General features: G+C 41.5%; 1 protein-coding gene across 1 annotated transcript in view; it reads right to left on the bottom strand.

The window, feature by feature from the left end:
• The window catches only part of LOC109882700 (metabotropic glutamate receptor 7-like), a 393,305-nt gene extending 368,513 nt beyond the window's left edge, over positions 1–24,792 (bottom strand). Inside the window, exon 1 of the mRNA XM_031798073.1 lies at positions 23,501–24,792. Within this exon, the coding sequence (XP_031653933.1) occupies positions 23,501–24,022 (522 nt within the window). The 5' untranslated portion in view covers positions 24,023–24,792. The remainder of the gene's footprint in view (positions 1–23,500) is intronic.
• Between the last annotated feature and the right edge of the window lie 553 nt (positions 24,793–25,345).

Genomic DNA, 25,345 nt, shown 5'->3' with positions numbered 1-25,345 from the left:
GCCATTTTGCCACAACTTTGGAAGAATGCTTGGGGTAATTGTCCATTTGGAAGACCCGTTTGCTACTAAGCTTTAACTTCCTGACTGATGTCTTAAGATGTTGCTTCAATATATCCACATATATGATGCCATCTATTTTGTGAAGTGCAACAGTCCCTTCTGCAGCAAAGCACCCCCACAACATGATGCTGTCACCCCTGTGCCTCACAGTTGAGATGGTGGTCTTCGCCTTGCAAGCCTCCCCCTTGTCCTCCAAACATAACGATGGTCATTATGGCTAAACAGTTCTATTTTTGTTTCATCAGACCAGAGGACATTTCTCCAAAAAGTTTGATCTTTGTCCCCATTTGGTACACCTCCAATTAACTCAAATTATGTCAATTAGCCTATCAGAAGCATCTAAAGCCATGACATACTTTTCAGGAATTTTCCAAGCTCTTCAAAGGCACAGTCAACTTTATTGTATGTAAACTTCTGACCCACTGGGATTGTGATACTGTGAATTATAAGTGAAATAATCTGTCTGTAAACAATGTTTAGGAAAAATGACTTGTGTCATGTAGATGTTCTAACCCGACTTGTCCTAACCCGACTTGTCCTAACCCGACTTGCCAAAACTATAGTTTGTTAACAAGAAATGTGTGGAGTGGTTGAAAAACGAGTTTTAATGACACCAACCTAAGTGAATGTAAACTTCTGACTTCAACTGTAGGTGAACCAGTGAGAAGTGTGATGATTCATATTTGCCTATTTGTTATCATTCGGTGTTTTATTTGCTGTTAATATGAGTACCACTATCATTATTTCTACGGCTGGCCATGCTTTCCACCTGGCTACTCCTACCCCGGACAACAGCACTGCACCCCCAACAGCAACTCGCCCAAGCCTTCCCCATTTCTCCTTCTCCCAAATCCATTCAGCTGATGTTCTGAAAGAGCTGCAAAATCTGGACCCCTACAAATCAGCCGGGCTAGACAATCTGGACCCTTTCTTTCTAAAATTATCTGCCGAAATTGTTGCCACCCCTATTACTAGCCTGTTCAACCTCTCTTTCGTGTCGTCTGAGATTCCCAAAGATTGGAAAGCAGCTGCGGTCATCCCCCTCTTCAAAGGGGGGGACACTCTTGACCCAAACTGCTACAGACCTATATCTATCCTACCGTGCCTTTCTAAGGTCTTCGAAAGCCAAGTCAACAAACAGATTACCGACCATTTCGAATCTCACCATACCTTCTCTGCTATGCAATCCGGTTTCAGAGCTGGTCATGGGTGCACCTCAGCCACGCTCAAGGTCCTAAACGATATCTTAACCGCCATCGATAAGAAACATTACTGTGCAGCCGTATTCATTGATCTGGCCAAGGCTTTCGACTCTGTCAATCACCATATCCTCATCGGCAGACTCGACAGCCTTGGTTTCTCAAATGATTGCCTCGCCTGGTTCACCAACTACTTCTCTGATAGAGTTCAGTGTGTCAAATCGGAGGGTCTGCTGTCCGGACCTCTGGCAGTCTCTATGGGGGTGCCACAGGGTTCAATTCTTGGACCGACTCTCTTCTCTGTATACATCAATGAGGTCGCTCTTGCTGCTGGTGAGTCCCTGATCCACCTCTACGCAGACGACACCATTCTGTATACTTCCGGCCCTTCTTTGGACACTGTGTTAACAACCCTCCAGGCAAGCTTCAATGCCATACAACTCTCCTTCCGTGGCCTCCAATTGCTCTTAAATACAAGTAAAACTAAATGCATGCTCTTCAACCGATCGCTACCTGCACCTACGCGCCTGTCCAACATCACTACTCTGGACGGCTCTGACTTAGAATACGTGGACAACTACAAATACTTAGGTGTCTGGTTAGACTGTAAACTCTCCTTCCAGACCCATATCAAACATCTCCAATCCAAAGTTAAATCTAGAATTGGCTTCCTATTTCGCAACAAAGCATCCTTCACTCATGCTGCCAAACATACCCTTGTAAAACTGACCATCCTACCAATCCTCGACTTTGGCGATGTCATTTACAAAATAGCCTCCAATACCTTACTCAACAAATTGGATGCAGTCTATCACAGTGCAATCCGTTTTATCACCAAAGCCCCATATACTACCCACCATTGCGACCTGTACGCTCTCGTTGGCTGGCCCTCGCTTCATACTCGTCGCCAAACCCACTGGCTCCATGTCATCTACAAGACCCTGCTAGGTAAAGTCCCCCCTTATCTCAGCTCGCTGGTCACCATAGCATCTCCCACCTGTAGCACACGCTCCAGCAGGTATATCTCTCTAGTCACCCCCAAAACCAATTCTTTCTTTGGCCGCCTCTCCTTCCAGTTCTCTTCTGCCAATGACTGGAACGAACTACAAAAATCTCTGAAACTGGAAACACTTATCTCCCTCACTAGCTTTAAGCACCAACTGTCAGAGCAGCTCACAGATTACTGCACCTGTACATAGCCCACCTATAATTTAGCCCAAACAACTACCTCTTTCCCAACTGTATTTAATTTTAATTAATTTATTTATTTTGCTCCTTTGCACCCCATTATTTTTTTATTTCTACTTTGCACATTCTTCCATTGCAAAACTACCATTCCAGTATTTTACTTGCTATATTGTATTTACTTTGCCATCATGGCCTTTTTTGCCTTTACCTCCCTTCTCACCTCATTTGCTCACATTGTATATAGACTTGTTTATACTGCATTATTGACTGTATGTTTGTTTTTACTCCATGTGTAACTCTGTGTCGTTTTATCTGTCGAACTGCTTTGCTTTATCTTGGCCAGGTCGCAATTGTAAATGAGAACTTGTTCTCAACTTGCCTACCTGGTTAAATAAAGGTAAAATAAATATAAAATAAAAAAATTATTGCTGTTTCATTACCAACAGTCTAGTATATTCCTGTCTTTGACCATTGTCACTATATGTTTAGTTTGACAACGTAAGTCTTTACGGTCCAGGTTAATAATAAATTATATTGAATTGAATTGAGTGTGAGAGAGAGAGACAGAGAGAAAGAGTGAGAGAGAGAGAGAGAGAGAGAGACAGAGAGAAAGAGTGAGAGAGAGAGAGAGAGAGAGAGACAGAGAGAAAGAGTGAGAGAGAGAGAGAGAGAGAGAGAGAGAGAGAGAGAGAGAGAGAGGAGAGAGAGAGAGAGATAGAGAGAGAAGGAGAAAGAGATAGAGAGAGAGAGAGAGAAGGAGAAATAGAGAGAGAGCGAGAGAGAGAGAGAGAGAGACAGAGAGAGAGAGCGAGAGAGAGAGACAGAGAGAGAGAGAGAATGTTTACTGTTAATTTTTGTTGTTTTTCACTTTATATATTCACTTTGTATGTTGTCTACCTCACTTGCTTTGGCAATGTTAACACATGTTTCCCATGCCAATAAAGCCCTTGAATTGAATTGAATTGAATTGAGAGAGAGAGAGAGAGAGAGAGAGGGGTAAGCAGGAGAGAGAGGGGGGGGTGGAAGCGAGAGAGAGAGAGAGAGAGAGAGAGGGAGAGGGGGAGTGAGAGAGAGGTGGGGAGCGAGAGAGAGAGAGAGAGACAGAGAGAGAGTAAGAGGGGGGGAAGTGAGAGAGAGAGAGACAAAGAGAGAGTGAGAGAGGGGGGGAGTGAGAGAGAGAGACAGAGAGAGAGAGAGAGAGAGAGAGAGACAGAGAGACAGAGAGACAGAGACAGCCAGAGAGAGAGAGAGACAGAGAGACAGAGAGAGAGAGTGAGAGAGAGAGAGAGAGAGACAGAGACAGAGAGTGAGAGCAAGAGAGGGAGAGAGAGACATACAGAGAGAGAGAGAGCGAGAGAGAGAGAGAGAGAGAGAGAGAGAGAGACAGAGACAGAGAGAGAGAGAGCGAGAGAGAGAGAGAGAGAGAGACAGACAGACAGAGAGAGAGACAGAGACAGAGAGTGAGAGCAAGAGAGGGAGAGAGAGACATACAGAGAGAGAGACAGAGAGAGAGAGAGAGAGAGACATACAGAGAGAGAGCGAGAGAGAGAGAGACAGACAGACAGAGAGAGAGACAGAGACAGAGAGTGAGAGCAAGAGAGGGAGAGAGAGACATACAGAGAGAGAGGGAGAGAGAGACAGAGAGAGAGAGAGAGAGAGACATACAGAGAGAGAGCGAGAGAGAGAGAGAGACAGAGAGTGAGAGCAAGAGAGGGAGAGAGAGACATACAGAGAGAGGGAGAGAGAGACATACAGAGAGAGAGAGCGAGAGAAAAGGAGGAAGGGAGAAAGAATGAGGGTAAAATAGTACAGTATCATATCATCATTCAAGTGGTTTCACATTGACCTATTATCTAAATAATGAACCTGAGGAGAAAACAGGTAACTTCTACACCTCAATACAGCTTTCCTGCTGCTGGTACTCTATATGACACCCTATTTCCTATATAGGGCATTACTTTTCACCAGGGGCCATAAAATATGCACAGAGTGCACTCATGCATACCCTATTACATTTCACCCCAGAACACAAAGGACCTTTCTATGTAGAATATCCTCCAATGTACAAGAAATGTCATTGTGATGCGTTATTAGTCTGAGGAGTCACTGACCAGACAGTCATTATCAGTCTGAGGAGTCAGAGACAGACCAGTCATTATCAGTCTGAGGAGTCACAGACCAGGCAGTCATTATTAGTCTGAGGAGTCACTGACCAGACAGTCATTATCAGTCCGAGGAGTCACAGACCAGACAGTCATTATCAGTCTGAGGAGTCACAGACCAGACAGTCATTATTAGTCTGAGGAGTCACTGACCAGACAGTCATTATCAGTCTGAGGAGTCAGAGACAGACCCGTCATTATCAGTCTGAGGAGACCAGACAGACCAGACAGTCATTATTAGCAGTGATGGGAGAAGTATGACTTGACTGGATCAGGACACGTTCACATACACAACTTAACATTCCACAGGATCATTCCCTTAAACAAACAGCAGACAGAGAAAGAGAGACAGAGAGAGACAGAGGGAAAGAGAGACAGAGAGACAGAGGGAAAGATAGACAGAGGGAAAGAGAGAGAGAGAGAGAGAGAGAGAGAGAGAGAGAGAGAGAGAGAGAGAGAAAGAGGGAAAGGGAGAGGGATAGAGAGAAAGAGTGAGAGAGAGAGAGAGAGAGAGAGACAGAGGGAAAGAGAGACAGAGAAAGAGAGGGAAAGAGAGACAGAGGGAAAGAGAGAAAGAGGGAAAGGGAGACAGACAGAGAGAAAGAGAGACAGAGAGAGTGAGGGAAAGAGGGAAAGGGAGAGGGATAGAGAGAGAAAGAGTGAGACAGACAGAGAGAAAGAGAGACAGAGAGAGAGAGAGGGAAAGAGAGAGAGAGAGAGAGAGAGAGGGAGAGAGAGAGAGACAGAGGGAAAGAGAGACAGAGAAAGAAAGAGAGGAGAGATAGAGAGAGAGAGGGAGAGAGAGAGAGGGAGAGTGTGAAATATAGAAAGGGAGAGGGATAGAGAGAGAGAGAGAGAAAGAGTGAGAGAGAGAGAGAGAGAGATGTTATTTTTTATTTAACCTTTATATTGACAGTGATTCAATGCTGAGACCAAGGTCTCTTTATTTTGAGAGTTAGTCAATGTATAGCACCACGATACACATCAAAATACAATAAACACAGTTTACTAAACATTCATATACACAATAAAATACACATTATTATACACAACAATAAACGAAAAGCAAAACACAATCGTCACATTTGTCACCAAATTATTGATTAAAACACATTGTTTTGTAATGAAGGTCGACGGTAGCCTCAACAGCACTCTGTAGGGTAGCACCATGGTGTAGCTGGAGGACAGCTAGCTTCCAACCTCGTCTGAGTACATTGACTTCAATACCAAACCTAGGAGACTCATGGTTCTCACCCCATTCCACAGACTTACACAACCTATCAGAGTTCTTGCAGCATGAACTGACATGTTGCCAACCCAATCAAAGGGTCAGAGAATCAATCTACTACTGAAAGTATAAGCTACAGCTAGCTAGCACTGCAGTGCATAACATGTGGTGAGTAGTTGACTCAAAGATAGAGAAAGACAATAGATGAAGAGTTTTGAATAAATTAATTTCTTCAAAAATTAAGAAGAAGCAATAGAGAGGGAGAGAGAGATTTCATAATTTTTTATTTACTATAACTTACTTAACTAGCAAATGCAGCTAGCCTGTTTAGCCTACTCAAACACCCGGCTCAAACAGAGGGATGCTATGTTAGCTAGCTCGCTATAACAAAGGGATGCTGTGTTAGCTAGCTGGCTATAACAGAGGGATGCTATGTTAGCTAGCTAATTTATTGCGACTGGGGCTCGCTGGTTTAACTTCTTACTGACTGAACACTGTAATGTTACCACATGATTGTAGCGGGTTTACTAACGCGTTAGCTCTATTAGTTATGCTGACTATAACGTTACTTTAGCTAGCGTGGTGAAACTATGTCGGCTGTGTATAGCAGTTTGGCTTGGAAAGGTTTTTGTCTTGGTCATATACAGCTGATGTGTTGTGCACTGAAGTCCACAAGTGAAGGTGAAAATGTGAGAGGAGAGTCCATAGATGCGAAAAGGAATAGAACGTGGCTGCTATTAAAGTGAACTGTGTTTATGTGTGATCATGGGTGTATTCATTCCGGCGATTCTGTAGAATTTTTTTTTGAAAACAGAAGCAAACAGAACGAAACTTTTCCAATAGAAACTCTTGTTTGCAACTGTTGGACTAATGATTAAACCCTAGATGTCACGACTTCCGCCGAAGTCGGGCCCCGTTCGGGCGGCGTTCAGTGGTCGACGTCACCGGCTTTCTAGCCATTCTACCGGCTTTCTCATATTTCCATTTGTTTTGTCTTGTTCCACACACACCTGGTTTTCATTCCCCAGCCACAATGCATGTATTCTGTTCCTCATCATGTCCCCATCATGAGATTGTTTCGTGTTACGTGTCATTTTTTGACGTGCTTTACTGGTATGCGTTTATTTCCAGGTTTTATTTCACGAGGTACGTTGTTTATACAATATTATTGTGACTGTTTGCGCATTTGCACTTTTGCCTCTTGGCTGGAGGTTTCGACGCAGTGGCGTCCGTCTGTTGGTTTCTCCTGCCTCATTAAAGTGTGAGCCTGTTCACAACACTCTGCTCTCCTGCACCTGACTTCACTACCAGCACACACGCCTTTGACACCAGATCAGATACATGCAAGCAAGATTGTGCAAAGCGGTATAACATTTGTCACTGTCTGTCACCTCTAATGTTTCTCTCGACCTGTGTGCACCTACGTTGTAATCTTTCATTCATCTGCTAGGTTGTATCAACCTCATGCTGGGTACAGGGAACATTAGAGTATCATGTAGTAACCTAAACCTATCACTGTTACATTGAACTGGGTGAATATAATATGAATGACAGTCATGCAACATGCTGTAATAGAAATAAGACCATGCTCATGGACCCCAAAAAATGGTCCTCCCTCATCTTAAATGTCACCAAGGCTGATTTACTCTCTGGAGTCCAGAATTAAACTACCTTGTGAACGGGTTTCATTGTGAACTTGTCATTTTAAATCTTAACAGTGGTGACAGGTAAGTCCAGAAGTTGGTGGAGCAGGGCTTTGTAAACAAAAAGAGAGTACCAGTGGAGGCTGCTGAGGGGAGGACGGCTCATAATAATGTCTGGAACGGAGTGAATGGAATGGCACCAAACACATGGAAACAATGTAATTGATACCATTCCACGTATGTCGCTACTGCCATTGCCGTGAGCCCGTCCTCCCATATTACGGTGCCACCAACCTCCCATGGAGGATAATGATGTGATCTATGTGACTTCAAAGTGGTCCAGACAACCTTTTGGTAAAGAATACAGTGACGAGTAATAAATCTGTCTCCGGTGATAAAAAGTAGGGCTCTATGGAAAACGGCATCCAAGGGGGTTTAACAGTAGAGGCAGCTGCACTCTTATAAATAGTATCACCATAACAACAGGTAGAAAGGTTGATAAATAGTATCACCATAACAACAGGTTAACAACAGGTAGAAAGGTTGATAAATAGTATCACCATAACAACAGATAGAAAGGTTGATAAATAGTATCACCATAACAACAGGTAGAACGGTTGATACATAGTATCACCATAACAACAACAGGCCAGGTCAGCAGGGGAGGGGGGTTATGGAACCGTAGCCAAAGCAGACCATTTCATTTGTATGACAAGATCATTAAAACAACTAAAATGGTTGCTGTAATAGTTAAATGCCCAGGCTTAAACCCTGATTGGTTTTACATTCTAAATACATTTCTCAGATAAAAAATAACAAAGTTGTACATTTACCAAAGATTCAAGAATATTAGCTAGACAAGGAAGCGTTGAAATGGGGCGATAATAATTAAGATCACTACTATCCCTTATGGAGCGGCATCACAAGAGCTGCTTTCTATACTTATGGAATATTTCCTGATAACAATGTTTAAAAAAGGGCCGTTATTGAGCCAACAATGATGGGCGCTGCACAGTTAAGCAGCCCAGAATCCAATTGGTCGTCCCAATGTGGATTTCTTATTGTCTACTGCTAGCAAAGCACGCAATACTTATTTTTTTCTGTAAACAATCAGATTTATCCTTTGTCATTTGTCAATAAAGACCTCCGTTCCTTAAAAAGCTTGCCAGCCTGTGTGGCCTTGACCCAAGCATCATCTCTTTAATGAACGACTGTGTATAATTCTGGTGTATTTGTTCAAATCAAATCAAATCAATTCAAATCAGACTTTGAAGGATTCTTAGGGTTGTGTCGTGTAGGCTTAGTCACCAGCTTGGTTAGGTTTAGATCATTACACATGTCTTTTAGATTGTCTGAAGCCTGAATTTCCCCAATTATAATTTAGGTCACCCAGGATAATAACTTCTGATTTAGTAAAACAAGACAACAAACTAGTTAACTGGGGAGGACAGTAGACCTCAATAACAGTTATGGATACATTTTTCCCAAAACAGAGGCTTAGTATCAATACCAGAATTTCCGGATGGATCTGCATAGTGATGTAATCCAGTTCAGATGCATCAACCAATCAAAAGCCCTTTACAATGTTTTAAGTCACAAGGAGTCTCCAACTCAAACAAGCTACGTCCAATAGACGGTTGCAGGTCTGATGATTGATGTTGATATACAGTGCATTCGAACATTTATTCAGAACCCTTGACTTTTTCCACTATTTGTTACATTTACAGACATTCTAAAATGTAATGAAATTTTATTTCACCTTTATTTAACCAGGTAGGCTAGTTGAGAACAAGTTCTCATTTGCAACTGCGACCTGGCCAAGATAAAGCGTAGCAATTCAACACATACAACAACACAGAGTTACACATGGAATAAACAAAACATACAGTCAATAATACAGTAGAACAAAAGAAAACAAAGTCTATAAACAGTGAGGGCAAATGAGGTAAGTTAAGGAAATAAATAGGCCATAGTGGCGAAGTAATTACAATATAGCAATTAAACACATTTGTTTAAGCATTTAAGCATTTACCTTAGTATTCAGATCCTTTGCTATGAGACTCAAAATTGAGCTCAGGTGCATCCCGTTTTCGTTGATCATCCTTGATTCAATTGATTCAATTCAATTGATTGGACATGATTTGGAAAGGCACACACCTGTCTTAAAAAAAAACAAGCCATGAGGTTGAATGAATTGTTTGTCGAGCTCCCAGACAGGAAGTGTACCAAACAATTGCTGCAGCATTGAAGGTCCCCAAGAACAGAGTGGCCTCTATCATTCTTAAATGGAAGTTTGGAACCACCAAGACTCATCCTAGAGCCGACTTTCCGGCCCAATTGAGCAATTGGGGGAGAAGGGCATTTCATGGAGGTGACCAAGAACCTGGTGGTCACTCTGACAGAGCTCCAGAGTTTCTCTGTGGAGATGGGAGAACCTTCCAGAAAGACAACCATCTCTGCAGCACTCCACCAATCAGGCCTTTATGGTAGAGTGGCCAAATGGAAGCCACTCCTCAGTAAAAGGCACATGACAGCCGGCTTGATATTTGCCAAAAGGCGCCAAAAGGCACCTAAAGGACTCTCAGACCAGGAGAAACAAGATTCTCTGGTCTGATGAAACCAAGATTGAACACTTTGGCCTGAATGCCAAAGCGTCACGTCTGGAGGAAACCTGGAACCAATCCCTATGCAGCGACGCTCCTCATCCAACCTGACAGAGCTTGAGAGGATCTGCAGAGAAGAATGGGAGAAACTCCCCAAATACAGATGTACCAAGCTTGTAGCGTCATACCAAAGAAGAATCAAGGTTGTAATCGCTGCCAAAGGTGCTTCAACAAAGTACTTTGTACAGGGCCGGTATAATTATGTAAATGTGATATATCCGTTTTTAGTTGTAATAGATAATAATAATAATAATAATAATACATGTAAATAATGTTTTTGCTTTGTCTTTATGGGGTATTTTGTGTTGTTTTAATATCCATTTTAGAATAAGATAATAATAATAATAATAATAATGTAACAAAATGAGACTAGTTTCAGGAAACTAGGCGTATGTCGCGTGTCACGACTTCACAGCAGAGCCGTTTAGATTTGAACTTCATATTTTTATCAAAATGGTTTTTTTTTGGGGGGGGGGGGACAGAAATGCCTTCTCAAACATTGTTTCATGTGTATTTAGCGTTGGGACTCAGTCGGGACCTGGTTTCAGCTGCTGCGCAACACTGACATCCTTCCTCACGTAGATGGTCTCCCTGTATAAGCACCACCTGGACTAGACACAGCTAGACGAAGATCAGGGAGTTTTGTGACGAAGAGGCTATGGACATCACATGCCCTGCACCAACGTCAAGGGCAGGACATAAACAGACTCTCCGAATATAGATTCCCTTGTTCATGCGTGGTTCAGACGGACCAGTCATCAGCACTATCTGCAGTGCCTCTATTCTTATGACTCTCTCCTAACACACACGCCATACGTTGCTGCTGCTATTATTTGTCCTGCTGCTCAGCCACTTTACCCCTGATCTATTTCTGATATTACTACTATACAAGTAACCGTTTGGCTGTACCGTTTACACCTTCTGTAGAGACCCATCCACTTAGCTAGATGTGGCTGGGAGGTATAGCATTTCTTTCACATGACCCAATAACCCCCAAGCCAAAAGACTCTTGTATATAGCCTCCACATTGACTCTGTACCATAATACCCTGTATATAGCCTCCACATTGACTCTGTACCGGTACCCCCCTGTATATAACTTCCACATTGACTCTGTACTGGTAGCCCCCTGTATATAGCCTCCACATTGACTCTGTACCATAACACCCTGTATATAGCCTCCACATTGAATCTGTACCGTAACACCCTGTATATAGCCTCCACATTGACTCTGTACCGTAACACCCTGTATATAGCCTCCACATTGACTCTGTACCGTAACACCCTGTATATAGCCTCCACATTGACTCTGTACCGTAACACCCTGTATATAGCCTCGCTACTGTTATTTTATTGTTGCTCCTTAATTAATTAGTTGTATATTTTTTCTTTCTTAAAACTGAATTGTTGGTTAAGGGATTTCACTGTAAGGTGAATACTTGTTGTATTCGGTGTATGTGACAAATAACATTTGATTTGAATTTAGAAAGGGTGTCTGGGTAAGCATAATCTAATATTTATTAAATATTTTTATCTGGACACTTTCTGTTTACCTGGACATTTTCCTTACTGTAGGCTTCTAATTTTAGTCGTAATCTTCACTACACTACTCACTGTATAGTACATGACCTCACATGTGAATCCAACCTTTTGTGACTAGGGGGCAGTATTTTCATTTTTGGAAAAAAAACGTTCCCGTAGTAAACAGGATATTTTGTCAGGACAAGATGCTTGAATATGCATATAATTGACAGCTTAGGATAGAAAACACTCTAAAGTTTCCAAAACTGTAAAAATATTGTCTGTGAGTATAACAGAACTGATGTGCAGGTGAAAGCCTGAGAAAAATCCAATCTGGAAGTGCCCCAAGTTTTGAAAGCGCTGCGTTCCAATGGGTCCCTATTTAGCAGTGAATGGGCTATCAACCAGATTACTTTTTCTCCGTATTCCCGAAGGTGTCTACAGCATTGTGACGTAGTTTTACACATTTCTGTTGGAGAATAGCCGTATGCGGCCACATTGAGTAAGTGGTCACATGGTGGCTCCGAGAGAGATTCTCGAGTAAAATACAGAGGTAGCCATTACTCCAATCAGTCCTACCGAAAAATTTATAGAGTCCTGAAGACATAGAGACCTGAAGAAATATATTATCGAATAGATATTAGAAAAATACCTTGAGGATGGATTCTAAACCACGTTTGCCATGTTTCTGTCAATATTATGTAGCTAATTTGGAATGTTTTTCAGCGTTGTGGTGACTGCAATTTCCGGACGATTTCTCAGCCAAACAAGAACAAACGGAGCTGTTTTGCCTACAAAAATAATATTTTGGGAAAAAAGGAACATTGGCTATCTGGGAGTCTCGTGAGTGAAAACATTTGAAGTTCATCAAAGGTAAACTATTTAATTGGATTGCTTTTCGGATTTCTGTGACAAGGTTGCCTGCTGCTAGCAAGGCATAATGCTATACTAGGCTATGATAAACTTACACAAATGCTTGTCTAGCGTAGGCTGTAAAGCATATTTTGTGAGGCTAGCGTAGGTTGTAAAGCATATTTTCATTTGTGATTTTCATGAATAGGAATATTTTCTAGGGATATTTATGTCCGTTGTCAAAGGGTCTGGATATACTGTAACACCTTTTCAACCTTGTTGAGTGAAATGTTTACTGTTACTTTCTACTAGTTTTTCGTTGAAGTTAAATTTCTTTCTTCTCAGTTTTCTGTTTTGTTTATTTCACTTGCTTTGGCATCATAAACATATGTTTGCCATGCCAAAATATTCCCTCTAAATCTAATCGATTTGAATTGGAAGAGAGCAAGAGCGCAAGAGAGAGACAGAAAGGAGAAGACAGAGGGAGAGAGGTAGAGAAGAGGGGAGGAGGGGTGAGAAGGATGCTTCTTCACCCAAGCGTTCCCTCCTCAAGGACAGAAGGTCGAGGAGAGACTAATGCTTGGTGGCAGCTCAGTCAACTGGTGAATTCATATAGGCAAACAGTACAACACAGCACAGCAGTAATAAGGAAAACTCCATACAGCCAAGCATCCAGCCAGCGGACTTGTAACCCCACTGAGACTGAACTCTGGAGTCTGATGTGGTCTCTTCATGCAACATGCACATGTAAGGATGAGAGATTATGAAGGGGGGGTATACCATCCTGTGGGTCCTCATGCAGCACGTGTAGGTATGAGAGATAACAGTCCTGTGGGTCCTCGTGCAGCACGTGTAGGTATGAGAGATAACAGTCTTGTGGGTCCTCGCGCAGCACGTGTAGGTATGAGAGATAACAGTCCTCTGGGTCCTCGTGCAGCACGTGTAGGTATGAGAGATAACAGTCCTGTGGGTCCTCGCGCAGCACGTGTAGGTATGAGAGATTACAGTCCTCTGGGTCCTCGTGCAGCACGTGTAGGTACGAGAGATAACAGTACTCTGGGTCCTCGTGCAGCACGTGTAGGTACGAGAGATAACACTCCTCTGGGTCCTCGTGCAGCACGTGTAGGTATGAGAGATAACAGGGGGTCACTGAATCCATATAAGAAACAATCTGGAGAAACACTTTGGGAAAAGTCAAATAAAATAAATATGAAATCACATATTATTGGTCACATACACGTGCTGTCAGGAGAATTCTATACTCCTGTTCATTTACCAATTCATTGATGTTACCCTCAGTCTGTTATATCAGGATTTGTAAGATACTGATAGAAACGAAAAACAGACAGAGGCCCAGTCTACCAAAGTTACATGCTTATTCACGGGAACGTTGTACAGTATAGGACCTTCAATTTATAGTGACACACATACTTCCACACCAACCATCAAATCCACCTGCCAATAGAGCCTAGGGGATTACGTGAGAATAGTGTCTTCCTACCCTCCACTAAGAGGGGGAGAGACCTGGGACTGGGAGGTTCTCAGTGTCCCAGCCAAGGTCTCCCCGGATCTGGCTCAGACAGATAGTCTGTTCTCAAAACACTAGAGACATTGTTCCCAAACGTTGATTCTGACTAAAACCACACACAGTATTATAATATAATCATCGAATGAGTCTAAACACTTACACACATGTGTTATAATAATCTAATGATTCAAATTCATTTCATATAATCACATGGTATCAGACCTATGGTTTCATACAGTCACATGGTATCAGACCTATGGTTTCATATAATCACATGGTATCAGACCTATGGTTTCATACAATCACATGGTATCAGACCTATGGTTTCATACAATCACATGGTTTCAGACCTATGGTTTCATACCATCACATGGTTTCAGACCTATGGTTTCATACAGTCACATGGTTTCAGGACTGCAACATTCTAATAATTTATTAGAACACATTTCCTTATCATTAGCAGATGTTATTGCGGGTGTAGCAAAATGTTTTTGCTTCTAGCTCAAACAGTGCAGAAATATCTATACACAAATCTAAGTAGGTATAAATGAAGACCATATGTAGCCGATGTGAAACGGCTAGCTAGTTAGCGGTGGGACGCGCTAATAACGTTTCAATCGGTGACATCACTTCCTCTGAGACCTGGAAGTAGTTGTTCCTCTTGCTCTGCAAGGGCCGTGGTTTTTGTGGAGCGATGGGTAACGATGCTTCGTGGGTGTCAGTTGTTGATGTGTGCAGAGGGTCCCTGGTTCGAGCCCAGGTCGGGGCGAGGGGATGGAAGCTATACTGTTACATATATACATATGGACGAGAGATGTCAGAGCGTAACGGACTAAGATACAGTAGAATAGTATAGAAAAAGCCAACACCAAGAGCGTCAACTGCCTTTTCAGGATAGGCTTACTACAAATGAAATAGAACTCCTGCCAGCACCACTGACTACACCCAGCTGAGATCCCCTGCTGTGGGTCTGGACTCTGGAGTAATTGTTCTCTTCCATTGCAACAGGGGGTCACTGTCTCTGATGTTATCAGGATCAAGGACAGACCTTGGGTTTAATCTTATAACAAGACCACCAGGCTGGAGTCGATATGCTTCTTTATTTTTACAGAGTAAAAGGAGCTTGCGTTATCTCAGATTTCTCTGGAAGAAACTGTATTGTAGTCATTGGGTGGTAACAGTGAATCGGCTTCATTGTCTCCATGTAATGAGATTGTTGAATGGAAAAAGCATGAGCTGATGCACATCCAAAGATACTGGAGAGGTGATGAGTAACGGAACAGTAAACTGTGTAGAAATAAAGAGAGAAAGAATGAATGAAAGAAAGAGAGAAAGAAAGAGATAGATAAAGAATGAAAGAATGAAAGAAAGAATGAAATAATTAAAGAATGAAAGGATGAAAGAAAGAAATAATGAAAGAAAGAATTAAATAATTAAAGAAATAATTAAAGAATGAAAGAAAGAGAGAGAGAAAGAAAGAATGAAATAATGAAAGAGAGAAAGAGAAAGAAAGAAAGAAAGAAAGAACGAAAGAATGAAATAATGAAAGAAATAATGAATGAATGAATGAATGAAAAGAAAGAAAGAAAGAAAGTTGCACACTACAGTATATATGCTCCCAACTGTTTAAAACCTGTTAAGGCTAGGGCAGAATACTGCCCCCGTTGGTGAAATGCGTGCCCATAGTAAACAGATTGCTAATATATGCATATAATAAATATTATTGAATAGAAAACACTCTAAAACTTCTAAAACCGTTTAAATTATGTCTGTAAGTAAAGCAGAACTCTCAGGGCACTCATTCTCCCAAACTCTCTCTTGTCATCCAAAAAGTTGGCCCAACTTTGACATCATCGCCCCCACCCTTCCCAAGCACCTACAGTCCTGGGAACAGTTCCTATGCCTTCAGCGCGGTGTCCGCTTTCAATGGGGCTTCTCATTGTGTGATTCGCGTGTTCACGAGATTAATGACGGGCCGAATCCTTTCGGTCGCGCGAGAAAACAGGTTACTCTCACGCGCATTCTGCGCCTTTGGTGTCTTTCTTTCAAGATTGATTAAACGATGCGTGTGTTTCTCTTTGTCCTGAGAATTGCGGTGAAGCTATATAGCATGCTAACGCTGTGTTCTGAACCAAGTTTGACAAGTTTAGTCGACATATAATATGTAATTTCGACGTTTTGGTGCGAACTAACTTTACTTTTTGGCTGCATTTCAACCGAAATATGTCGTGTTTGATAACCGAAAGACACAGACTTCAAAACTAAAGCTGTTTTTGGTAAGTATAAACCCTTCCAGGTCTTCTGATGGAAGAACAGCAAAGGTAAGGGAACATTTATGTGTTAAATTTGGGTTTCTGTGGAGGAGCCAAAATGCCAATTCCTGAGCGCCGACTCACATTATAGCCTAGTGAACGAAATCTGTAAAGTTAAAAATAAATGTAACACAGCTGTTTTATTAAGAAGAAGTGTATCTTTCTAAGTATATGTAGAACATGTATATTTAGTCAACGTTTATGATGTGTATTTCTGTTATCTGGCAGAGTTACCATAATTTCTCCAGGCATTGTTGTAGCATTTTTTAGCCATGACCTTCTATGTAAACCGTGATTTATGGATATAATTAGCATATTATTGAAAAAAACATAAATGTACTGTATAACATGTCCTATTCCTGTCATCTGATGAAGATTTTCAAAAGGTTAGTGAATTATTTTACTTTTAATCCTGCTTTTGTGATTGCATCTATTGTTCTACAAAATGGCTATGTAAATTAGCCTATCTTTGGTGGTGGTTTGACATAAATATGTGCTATGTTTTCGCCGTAAAACATTTTAGAAATCTGACTTGGTGGCTAGATGAACAAGGTGTTTTTCTTTCATTTGAGCTATTGGACTTGTTAATGTGTGGAGGTTAAATATTTCTAAGAATATTTTTTGCGTTCTGTGTGCTACTGTGTCAGTTGAGCAGTGGGGGGAGGTGCCCTAGCGGGACGTGTGGTGCCAATTAATGGGTAAAGAGAAAATATGTATTTGAAAGTACAGTGTTTTGACCACAGCCATATGCAGGAGTCCTTTATATCAGTTTACTTTCCCTGACAAAAGGTTGCAGGTACCATTATGCACCAATACTCTTGTGGCATGATATGATATGATATACACATGCAATGATATGATATGATATACACATGCAATGATATGATATACACATGAAATGATATGATATGAAATACACATGAAATGATATGATATGATATACACATGAAATGATATGATATGATATACACATGATATGATATGATATACACATGAAATGATATGATATGATATACACATGAAATGTGCCCTTTCTCTCCTGTGAAATTAGCTAAATGTCAGTTCTGGTCTCTCCTCCCTCATACTTTCCTGAAGACATAGAGTCCTGAAGACATAGAGTCCTGACGACATAGAGTCCTGAAGACATAGAATCCTGAAGACATAGAGTCCTGAAGGAATAGAGTCCTGAAGGAAGAGAGTCTTGAAGACATAGAGTCCTGAAGGCATAGAGTCCTGAAGGAAGAGAGTCCTGAAGACATAGAGTCCTGAAGACATAGAATCCTGAAGACATAGAGTCCTGATGACATAGAGTCCTGACGACATAGAGTCCTGAAGGAACAGAGTCCTGAAGACATAGAGTCCTGAAGACATAGAGTCCTGAAGATATAGAGTCCTGAAGGAAGAGAGTCCTGACGACATAGAGTCCTGAAGACATAGAGACCTGAAGACATAGAGTCCTGAAGGAAGAGAGTCCTGAAGGAAGAGAGTCCTGAAGACATAGAGTCCTGAAGAAAACGCTAGATCACTACACTCTCACTCTGGGATACTTCACAGTGACAGTGACTACCTGTGTGTGTGTGTGTGTGTGTGTATGTGTGTGTGTCTACCTAAGGCAGAAACAGAGGACTGTGTCCCCTGAGTTTCACTGGACATCACGTCCTGAGGTAAGGAGAAAATAACCTCACCAACCTCCCCAAAACTAAATAAAGATAACATCTTGTCTTTCCCTCCGGAGGCTGGCTGCTGAGGGTGAAAGTTACGAGGGGTTCCCCACACTCAAGACTCTTCCTACACAACTGCCGTGTCGCAAATGGAACCCTATTCCTCATGTTGTGTACTACTAGTAGTGCACTATTTAGGGGACAATGTGCCATTTGGGAAACATCCACTGCCCACACAAGGTGCCTGTCCACATTACTCTTCTGTTCTTGATGCCAGGGAGTGTAACAGCACCCTGAGGTAGTACCCTTTACCCTTGTCTGACTGGCAGACACAGCCCCATTTCACACTCACACACGTGGACACACACACACACACACAGAGTCACACACACACACACACACACACGGTCTCACACAGATACACACACGGTCTCACACACACACACACACACACACACACACACACACACACACACACACACATGGTCTCACACAGACACACAGACACACACACACACACACACACACATACACACACATACACACACAAACATACACACATGGTCTCACACACACACACACACACACACACACGGTCTCACAGAGACACACACACACACACACACACACACACACACACGGTCTCACACAGACACACACACACACAGGGACACACACACAGGGACACACACACCTCAACAATGTCAGCAGCAGGCTTTCTACTAGGCAGACAGACAAAAGGACTGCCCTGGCATGTGTGGTGTGTAAAAATGTAAATGTACAATTCGAGGCACCACTACTTTTCATTTTATACCTCAGAATAGTAATACTAATAAAAAACTCTGAATTGTAATACAAATACACAACTCTGAAAAGTAATACTAAAATAAATACAATGTTGGAAATACTAATATCAATACTATGGTAGTAATACTAATATCAATACTATGGTAGTAATACTAAAATAAATACAATGTTGGAAATACTAATATCAATACTATGGTAGTAATACTAATATCAATACTATGGTAGTAATACTAATATCAATACTATGGTAGTAATACTAATATCAATACTATGGTAGTAATACTAATATCAATACTATGGTAGTAATACTAATATCAATACTATGGTAGTAATACTAATATCAATACTATGGTAGTAATAATAATATCAATACTATGGTAGTAATACTAATATCAATACTATGGTAGTAATAATAATATCAATACTATGGTAGTAATACTAATATCAATACTATGGTAGTAATAATAATATCAATACTATGGTAGTAATAATAATATCAATACTATGGTAGTAATAATAATATCAATACTATGGTAGTAATACTAATATCAATACTATGGTAGTAATACTAATATCAATACTATGGTAGTAATAATAATATCAATACTATGGTAGTAATACTAATATCAATACTATGGTAGTAATAATAATATCAATACTATGGTAGTAATACTAATATCAATACTATGGTAGTAATACTAATATCAATACTATGGTAGTAATACTAATATCAATACTATGGTAGTAATACTAATATCAATACTATGGTAGTAATACTAATATCAATACACTGGTAGTAATAGTAATATCAATACTATGGTAGTAATACTAATATCAATACTATGGTAGTAATACTAATATCAATACTCTGTTAGTAATAATAATACATTGAACACACATATATTCTTCCCGATTTTTCCAACCAATTTGTTTACATCGCTGTTAGTGAGCATTTTCCCTTTGCTGATTGAACAGCACAATCATTACACAGGTGCATCTTGTGCTGGTGACAATAAAAGGCCACTCTAAAATGTGCAGTTTTGTCACACAACACAACACCACAGATGCCTCAAGTTTTGAAGGAGCAGTGCAATTGCAATGCCCGACTGCAGGAATGTCCACAAGCTTTGTTACCAGATCATTTTATGTTAATGTATATACCATACGCTACCTCCCACATCGTTGTAGAAAATGTTTGCAGCACGTACAACTGGCCTCACAAATGCTGACCACGTTTAACCACGCCAGCCCAGGAATTCCACATCCGGCTTCTTCACCTGCGAGGATCGTCTGAGACCAGCCACCCGGACAGTTGATGAAACTGAGAATTATTTCTGTCTGTAACGGAGCCCCTTATTGTGTGTGTGGGGGGGGGGGGGCTTATGATTGGCTAGCCTTGCTCCCCAATGGGTGGGCCTGGCTCCCAAGTGGCTGCACCCCTACCCAGTCATGTGAAATCCATAGATTAGGGCCTAATGAGTTTATTTAAATTGATTGATTTCCTCATATGAACTGTAACTCAGTAAAATGGTTGCATTTATATTTTTATTCAGTATAGATATAAATACATGAATAATGTAAAAGAACAGTAGCTTCAACATGTTTACTTGTCTGAAATGAATGGACTGTACTCATACAAATGGCAAAAACAGAACTTGAAGTAACAAGGCACACTCTACTAAATAACAAACCACAGATACTTATATTCTCATCATAACACATGAAGTTACACCGTCATCATGAAATGTGAAGTTATACTGTCATCATGACATATGAAGTTACACTGTCATCATGACATATGAAGTTATACTGTCATCATGACATATGAAGTTATACTGTCATCATGACATATGAAGTTACACTGTCATCATGACATATGAAGTTATACTGTCATGACATATGAAGTTACACTGTCATCATGACATATGAAGTTATACTGTCATCATGACATATGAAGTTATACTGTCATCATGACATATGAAGTTACACTGTCATCATGACATATGAAGTTATACTGTCATGACATATGAAGTTACACTGTCATCATGACATATGAAGTTATACTGTCATCATGACATATGAAGTTATACTGTCATCATGACATATGAAGTTACACTGTCATCATGACATATGAAGTTATACTGTCATGACATATGAAGTTACACTGTCATCATGACATATGAAGTTATACTGTCATCATGACATATGAAGTTATACTGTCATCATGACATATGAAGTTACACTGTCATCATGACATATGAATTTATACTGTCATGACATATGAAGTTACACTGTCATGAGATATGAAGTTATACTGTCATCATGACATATGAAGTTACACTGTCATCATGACATATGAAGTTATACTGTCATGACATATGAAGTTACACTGTCATGAGATATGAAGTTATACTGTCATCATGACATATGAAGTTACACTGTCATCATGACATATGAAGTTATACTGTCATGACATATGAAGTTACACTGTCATCATGACATATGAAGTTACACCATCATCATGACATATGCAGAGAGGAGCAGTGGGACTGGGACTGCATTAGCATCAAGCCCTCAGAACAACACGAAGACACTGAGCTAATGGGATGTGCTCCTGCTGCTGCTAATATGGTTCCCAGTTACAATGAAACAACCTGATTCAGACTGACAAATGAGAGGAGCAGGAAAGTACTACGCAGAAAACTGTTTCCTGAAATCGAGGGGAAAACATCACCGTGATAACACTGTAAACACAGGTCCATTGGTATAGTGATGGAATAGGGTTTTGTGTTCCGCTGCTGACAACATGTGGCGACATTAGCTGGGTAATGAACCTGCAAACAGCTGTGTATCTGTAGGGATGAGTTCATATCAGTGAGTTTTCTATCAGTGAAACAACAACGAAGAAGAGAAATGTTTCTCTGTATATCTCTGGGGTGCATAGGGATACACTGGATGACAATGGATGATTTTCCCATTAGAAATGTAATGTCCCCATAACCCCATGACTATTGCAACCCCTATAGGCATGCGTGCAGGCTTAATGCCCATATTGATACACTAGCTGACAAGCAATGCTTTCCCATTCAAATGTAAATGTTATTCCCATGTCTGTATTCCCATGTCTGTATTCCCATGTCTATGTGGCATTTCAAAATTGAAAATGCGCAGAACTCTGAATGTCCGGGATATTGGGTGTATTCAGTGAAATGAATACAGAGTGTTTTGCCCTAGTGAACACGGCCGGAATACGAGAGAGCAGAGGGTGCGCAGCGGTGCTGTGGTGGTACAGAGCTGTCCATTCAGCACCATGCCATATGAATGTCCCACAACGCTGTGCCCTACCAGCCACACGGTCAGAATATGAGAGCAGTAGAGTGGTGATGGAAAAGGAAGGAGCTGTCCTTTCAGCACCAGGCCGTGCTGAAGCCATGTGGATGCTAGCGGTGCTGGAAAAGGAAGGAGCTGTCCTTCCAGCACCAAGCCCTGCTGAAGCCATGTGGATGCTAGCGGTGCTGGAAAAGGAAGGAGCTGTCCTTCCAGCACCAAGCCCTGCTGAAGCCATGTGGATGCTAGCAGCGGTGCTGGAAAAGGAAGGAGCTGTCCTCTCAGCACCAGGCCCTGCTGCTAAACCACTGTTGCTGCAGCCAGATGTGTTCTAACAGTATATATATCTATTTGAGAAATGAGCTGACAGCCACTTCAATCTAGCAACTTTAAAGCTGAACTTGGTTTCTCCAACGCATTTTGTATTCACTATTTCAATTTTTTTTGTTTTTACATTTATTTAACCAGGAAAAGCCCATTGAGACCCAGAGTCTCTTCTTCAAGGGAGACCTGACCAAGAAGGCAGCAAACAATCAATACATTACAGAATTAAAACATACAACAACATGATCCAGCCTAAAATAAAGCATTTTACACTCTTCTGTAACAGAGTCTCCCATCAACATTTTAAATCCATTCAGAGGCACTAACATATCTAGATGAAGCATGGATTGTAGACTATTCCATTCAGAGGCACTAACATATCTAGATGAAGCATGGATTGTAGACTATTCCATTCAGTAGCACTAACATATCTAGATGAATCAGGGATTGTAGACTAATCCATTCAGAGGCACTAACATATCTAGATGAAGCAGGGATTGTAGATTATTCCATCCGTCTGGTGCACAAGAAGAGAAGGCAGTCTTGCCTAATACTGTGAATGTCCTGGGGACTTTAAGTAGCAACCACCTGGGAGACCGGGTACGGTAACTGCTGGTGGTGAAGTAGACCAGACTACTAGATACAAATGTTTGAAATCAATGTATCTGCATTCCAGCATTACACAACTTTACAGGATACGTCTTTCCCTGTAGCATCTCAAGCATGCAACAGCATCACACGTCTGAAACCCATGAGGGGGAGGACACATATCAGAAACAGTGTGTTGACATAAATTTTCTCAAAGGTATGGATCTCATTTTAATTTATATCGGGTGTAAATTCTGTCCATTATGGAATCTGAAATATCAATGAGAACCACAACATTCGCTCCATGTGATTGTGACTTTGGAAACAGAACAGACAGGAAGTACAGCGGTTTGGTCTCTCTCTCTCTCGCTCTCTCTCTCTCTCTCTCTCTCATTATAACACATGATGTATGTCTGTTTTATTCTTATCACCACTCACCTGAAAGAGACGTAATATGTTCGCCACCATGATTGATACAGAACTCGCTGAAGCTCCAATCACTCCAACAACTTTCTCTGGCTTGACGAACACTGGTGGCTCACCGTTCATACACCTCACGTCCGAAGTGTCTTTTTGTATGAGTGCCTGCACAAAAGTCAGAGACTGCTCCAGAGCATAGGTATCCCTAGAACACGTATCGAGCACCCGGGCACCTAGGGTGATATTGGGCAAAAGCTCGTCATCACTGTTGATTTGATCCAAGGCGTACATCATAGCTTCGAGGCGGTGGATCCCGTTCTCTTTCTTGATGTCGCCACACGGTTCCCCCGGGATCCCCCGGGCGTGCACAGGGAAGAGGCCACCAAGGGTCAGGTCTCCCTCCATTCTTATGGAATGCGGTGCGTAAATTTCCTGCGATGCTGTAAGGTCGAATAGAGCTTTCATCACCCACAACATTTGCCACGTAAAGCAGGGTTTGTTCAGAACCACACCACCACCACCATGCCTTAGCCTGGCCATGGTCCTTCTCTATCTCTTTCTCTCCCTCCTGCCTCCTCCGACTTCGATTCAGAAGAAAAGACCAGATTCACCGAGGCACTTTTTTTATTATACTTCTATGAAATCAAGGTGATATATCGTCCAAAGTAAGTCCATGTGTAGAAAAAAATTGTCAGGTGAGAAAGGTGTGCAGATTATTCTGGTTTAGGCTACCGACGGGTTTACCAATGCCCTATTCCTTCTAAATGTGCGCACAACTGCCGAGAAGCAGAGTACCGTTCACACAGTCGCTTGTTGCATGGACACCCATTCCGGGTTTGAATTTGAGTCGATATTCAATAAAGAACACCAGCCACTGTGGGAAGAATGTAAACGCTACTAATCATAACTCATTTTCTACAGAGCGTACGAGGAAGTGCCGTTGATATTCCGCCGTTGAAATCGTGAATCACCACTCAGCTCTCACAGTGCACTGATGTCATACTTCCACAACGAATACCTAAACATTAATGAATTGTTTGAAAACCAGGGGAAAATCAACGATTCTTCCAGAAATAGAAGACCGAAAAGTTGTGTTTCGTGTTTTAATTCACAGGCAGTCCATCACAGGAGCACACAGCGTGATGATAACGGAATTGCGTTCTAAATAGATCCAGCTAGGGGTAGCTGAGCCTCCCGTTTGATTCAAATGCGGCTGAATCTTTGGTGAAAGTAATCTCTTTTCCGTTGTTGGTCCCTTAGAAATGCCTCACTTGGATGGAGAGGAGCGGAGACAATACACGTATCTCCCACTGAGCGCTTAACGGAGTGAATGATGCCTGCTCTCTCTCTCTCTCTCTCTCTCTCTCTCTCTCTCTCTCTCTCTCTCTCTACCTCTCTGTCTCTGTCTCTGTCTCTCTGTCTCGCTCTCTCAATTCAATTAAATTAAATTCAAGGGCTTTATTGGCATGGGAAACGTGTCAACATTGCCAAAGCAAGTGAGGTAGATAATATATAAAGTGAATATATAAAGTGAAATAAACAATAAAAATTAACAGTAAACATTACACATACAGAAGTCTCTCTCCCTCTCTGTCTCTCTCTCTGTCTCTCTCTCTCTCTCTCTCTCTCATTGCTCTCTCTCTGTCTCTCTCTCTCTCTCTCTCTCTCTCTCTCTCTCTCTCTCCTCTCTCTCTCTGTCTCTCTGTCTCTCTCTGTCTCTCTCTGTCTCTCTCTCTCTCTCTCTCCTCTCTCTCTCTCTCTCGCTCTCTCTCTCTTCATCTCTCTATCTCTATGCTGGCCTCTCCTCTCTCTCTCTCTCTCTCTCTCTCTCTCTCTCTCTCTCTCTCTCTTCTCTCTCTCTCT

This window comes from Oncorhynchus kisutch, linkage group LG1 (assembly GCF_002021735.2).
Source record: "Oncorhynchus kisutch isolate 150728-3 linkage group LG1, Okis_V2, whole genome shotgun sequence".
Classification (NCBI taxonomy): Eukaryota; Metazoa; Chordata; class Actinopteri; order Salmoniformes; family Salmonidae; genus Oncorhynchus; species Oncorhynchus kisutch.
This window is presented reverse-complemented; position numbering and strand designations above follow the sequence as displayed.